This window comes from Epinephelus moara, chromosome 21 (assembly GCF_006386435.1).
Source record: "Epinephelus moara isolate mb chromosome 21, YSFRI_EMoa_1.0, whole genome shotgun sequence".
NCBI classification, from domain to species: domain Eukaryota; kingdom Metazoa; phylum Chordata; class Actinopteri; order Perciformes; family Serranidae; genus Epinephelus; species Epinephelus moara.
The window spans coordinates 720,682-724,988 of record NC_065526.1 but is presented as its reverse complement, the minus strand read 5'-3'; the positions used below and the strand labels follow the sequence as shown (position 1 = coordinate 724,988).

The following is a 4,307-nucleotide window of genomic DNA, read 5'->3' as shown; positions in this document are numbered from 1 at the left end:
GAAAGAGACTGTATGCAAACTGTACATTTCCTGTGAAAACAGAAGTGTATTTTGAAAACATACAATGCATGTAACAGGCTGAAGTTGACACGGCGTCCCAGAACGTCAACAACCAACACACCCAGGGTACCTTGGACGTCATATGTGGACGTGGAAAGTCCACGACCAAACGTGGACATGTGACGAGGTCACAGTGAGGATGATGATGGACCGTGGAGCATTATCGCCAAAATTTGACCTCTATCTCCGCCCACACATAAACTGCACTTATGCCAAAACGTCAGTAACATTACTGATTAAAATGCGCGGCCGTAGTTTGGAACAAGTTAGCTAGCAAGCTAACGTTAGCAGTCTCATTATTGTTGTTGGTACCAAATCATGACAGACCCAACAAACATCACTGACGGCTTCTATTCGACAACAGTTTTGGTGCTTAGTGTAAAAACATGTCTTACTAACAGGCTTTGTGTCGTCCGCAGCAGCCTTGTCAACAGTTAACAAGATGGCGACCGCTGAAGGTGAGAAGTGTCCGTCATTCCACACTCAACTTTTGGACTGTTCACTACATTTTCCTGTACTAGTGTGACAGCACTCAGAATATGAAGTGTTTAGTAGTGTGTGACTTGAGACACTGACTTGGCGACTTGGTGGCAGTTTATATTTGATTAGTGCTGATTAGTTTTACTGTTTGATCAGATTTAGGTCTGAGTTTGAGACTTTGTGTGGGCGGTGGTGGTGTGAAATAAGAAAATACAACCTGTTGACTGTTTCCTTTGTGAAACATCAGGTGTTGAATAAAGTTGGAAGCTGTTGCGTCTTCAGTTATTTTCCAGCTGCACATTTTGCAGACTGCCGTCTGTTATTTATCTGTTATCTGTTTTTGTACGTGAACAAAACGATCTTTGGTGTCATCATTTTCCAAACTGGTGGATTGGATGATGTCAGACTGGTTCAAACAAAATGGATCTGAGGACCGAGGTGTCGACTCGCTGAGAGTGAAGAGCATCACTGTGACCTGAGACCTGTCACACTTTAACACTCTTTCTAATCTTTGGAGGAAGGTGTCAGGTGTCTTCAAGTCCAGTCACGAGTCTTTGGTGTTAAAGTCCAAGTCGAGCTGCAGGTCTCCTTTGATTTTATCTAAAGTCATTACATTTGTGACTCGAGTCTGATTAGAGTCCAAGTCTCGTGACTCGAGCTCACACCTCTGTTTTGAATGAAAAACAAGTGGATCATGTGACCTGACATGTTTTCACAACGACAACAACAACATGTTTTCACAGAGCAGTGAGTCTGTGATTCCTCACTAAGGCCTCGACCACACTGAGACACATCATGAGTAACACGTCACCAACAACCCCCCCGTCTTCCTGTGTGTACCTGCTGTGCGTTCCTCTCCTGCGCAGCGTGGTGTGTTTTTTAGTAGCGGTTTGTAGACGTGCAGAAAAGTTGAAAATAGGCCTGTCAAAATAACGTGTTCATTTCAATAATTCATCACTGAAAAAATACTGCTGTAAAAGACTTAACTCTCATTAACGGCGCTCCGTGGTGCCCTTTGCGTCATTAAAGGCCACAGTGTGTTTGTCACATGATGGAGGAAGACGAGACGACGCTGCTCGGCCCCGTGAGCGGAACATTTACCCAGATTGAACTGTTGATAGCAGCAGCGTTCTCTGCAGGAAGGAATTTTCGTACCAGCGCAGAACTTGAGTCTGAAATATCACCTCATCACAAAACGCTATTTTGTTTCCTGTTAACTAACTAAGACTGAGGGTGCGTTCACAAACACTCTCTCTGAGTGCCGCAGAGAACTCTGGCACAAACTGGACCGTTCAGTTTTCCAGAACACCAGACTCTGGGAGCAGCAGAGCGCCAGGCGCAGTGAATGATTTGTTAATTCATATAACGCTCCGTTACTGCGAACAACAGCGCGAGTGTCAGATTTACAAACACACCCTTAGCTTTAAGGTCCAGTTAGCTAAGACTGAGGGTGCGCTCATAAATAGTCAACGTCAGAGTGAAGTCTGGCACAAACTGGACCATTGGACTCTGTCAAGAGACGGAGCAGCAGAGCGTCAGGCACCGTGAACGTGTGATAAACTTAAAAGTTTGTTACTCCATTTAGAAATGGAACGCTCTCTGTCTTCTACTATGAGTCCTGCTAGCTTAGCTTCCCAGTGCAGTTAGCTCAGTTTTAGCTCATAGGTCCTGTTAGCTTACACTTATCGTCTCAGTCTAGCTAGCTGAGTGTCTCCCAGTGTTTGTGCTAAGCTATGCTAAGTGACCACAGAGATGACAGTGATCTCCATGTGTGACAGTTGGTCAACAGGATGTTTACAGTGAGTCAGGACTCAGCTGAAGGTGACAGGTGTGTGTTAGCCGTTAGCTGTGACACTCAGACAGACTCTGGCTCTATTTTTAAATGTGGGTCAGTGAGACAGCAGCTCCTCTATTTCAGTGGTCGACATTCTTTGGACGGCAGGACGACGAGCTGATAAACATGTTCAGGACAAACCCCTCAGCAGGAAGCTTCGTGTTTATCATGACAACACGTTTAAAATCAAATAATCATGTCAGTGTAATGAGTCACTGTGACATCACACAGATTACTGCAGGGAAATCTGTGAAGGTCTCTTGTTTCAGCTGGAACATTTAAAGAAGGATCGTTGAAGCTCTGTGTTGTTTCTGCTGTCATGCTTTATTTAATAAACCAAGTCTATGGACACAGAGGCTGAACAGTGTCCTACTGTGGACGGGGTCGAAGCTAAAAGTGTTTCAGACACCTGAGATATCAAAATCAGTTTTAGTGTGCACTTTGCGTGAACTATGTGACCTCACACACTGGAACACTGGCTGTGTCCTGACAATGGAGCTGGAGGATGTATTGAAGACACCGCCTCTCACTTCCTGCACGCCACTCTGGAGCCTGTCAGAGCACATGCAGCCATAGACTGAGACCGCAGCACGCCACAGGAGATCTTTTCTACCTGTATAACTCCGCCCCCTCCTGTAGGGAGCAGCTGACTCAAAGGACACTGACAGCAACAGCCACCAACACGAGGTGCACGATCACGTCATGTGATGCACATCACTACTTTTCAATATGTTGTGTAGTATTATTCTTCAGTATCATGATCACTGTTCAGTGTGGTGTGACATCATCATTACTGCGCCCCCACCCACCCCAGCAATACTTTAATAAAGTTTGCTGATGACACCACAGTGATCGGACTCATCTCTGGAGGGATGAATCGGCCTACAGTGGCGACGTGGAGCGGCTGTCCAGGTGGTGTGGCAATAAGGCGTACGCCTGCCTCCTCGTCTTTAATGTAGGACTACGTCTTCGTTTTCGCCCGTCACTTACACCTCAGAGCGCTGCTATCCCCGCTCACTCTTTGGTTACATCTCATGTTGATCATCACAGCTCTGACCTCTGTCTTCATGAACTCCAGTTGGTCCAGTATTCAGCCGCCAGTTTCATCACCAGAACCTCCTCCATAGATCACATCAGTCCTGTTCTCCTGCAGCTTCACTGACTTCCTGTTAAATATCACGATATCGATTTCAAGATTCTGCTCCTCATTTTTAAGGCCCTTCATAGCCACGCCCCCTCACAACCACGCCCTCGTAACCACGCCCTTTCCTACCTGTCTGAACTCCTTCATATCTTCAGGTCTTCACCATCTGCCTGCTGCTCCACCGTGGGTTCACACCTTTTCAAGCTGGCGTATTCGGTCTGATTTAATGGTCACACACACACACACACACACACGGTGACCTGCGCTGATGATAACTTTATACCTAATATTTATGACTATGATTTTTGTCTTGTCATTTTATTTATTTTTATCGTATATTACTGAATAGTTTGACTTTATGATCCATGGACACTCTGCTGCTTGTTTTCTACCTGTGTCCTGTCAGGTGTCTCTGAGTGAATTATTATTATTATCACCCAGAAGTTACTGTAAACAAACATTGACATATATCATCATCATCATCATCACCATGTCTGTGTCCCTCTGAGCAGCAGGCCGGTCCCGGAGGTGAAGGTGGAGCAGCCGATGTGTGAGACTCATGAAGACGAGAAGATCAACATCTACTGTGTCACCTGCAGCGCCCCCACCTGTTCTCTGTGTAAAGTGTTCGGAGTTCACAAAGACTGTGAGGTCGCTCCGCTGGACGCTGTCTTCCACAAGCAGAAGGTGACACGACACACCTGTTGTTGTAAGCTACTGTTATTACCTGCATCTCTCTCTCTGTCTCTCTCTCTGTCTCTCTCTCTCTCTCTCTGTCTCTCTCTCTCT

At 45.9% G+C, this 4,307-nt stretch overlaps 2 protein-coding genes across 2 annotated transcripts in view; both read left to right on the top strand.

Moving 5' to 3' along the window:
• Positions 1–4,307, top strand: part of LOC126383201 (E3 ubiquitin-protein ligase TRIM63-like) — a 10,913-nt gene that overhangs the window by 2,230 nt on the left and 4,376 nt on the right. The window contains 1 exon segment of the mRNA XM_050033677.1: positions 4,034–4,221. Within this exon segment, the coding sequence (XP_049889634.1) occupies positions 4,034–4,221 (188 nt within the window).
• LOC126383200 (dnaJ homolog subfamily C member 5-like) overlaps positions 1–4,307 on the top strand; it is a 24,746-nt gene that overhangs the window by 16,094 nt on the left and 4,345 nt on the right. The window lies entirely within an intron of this gene.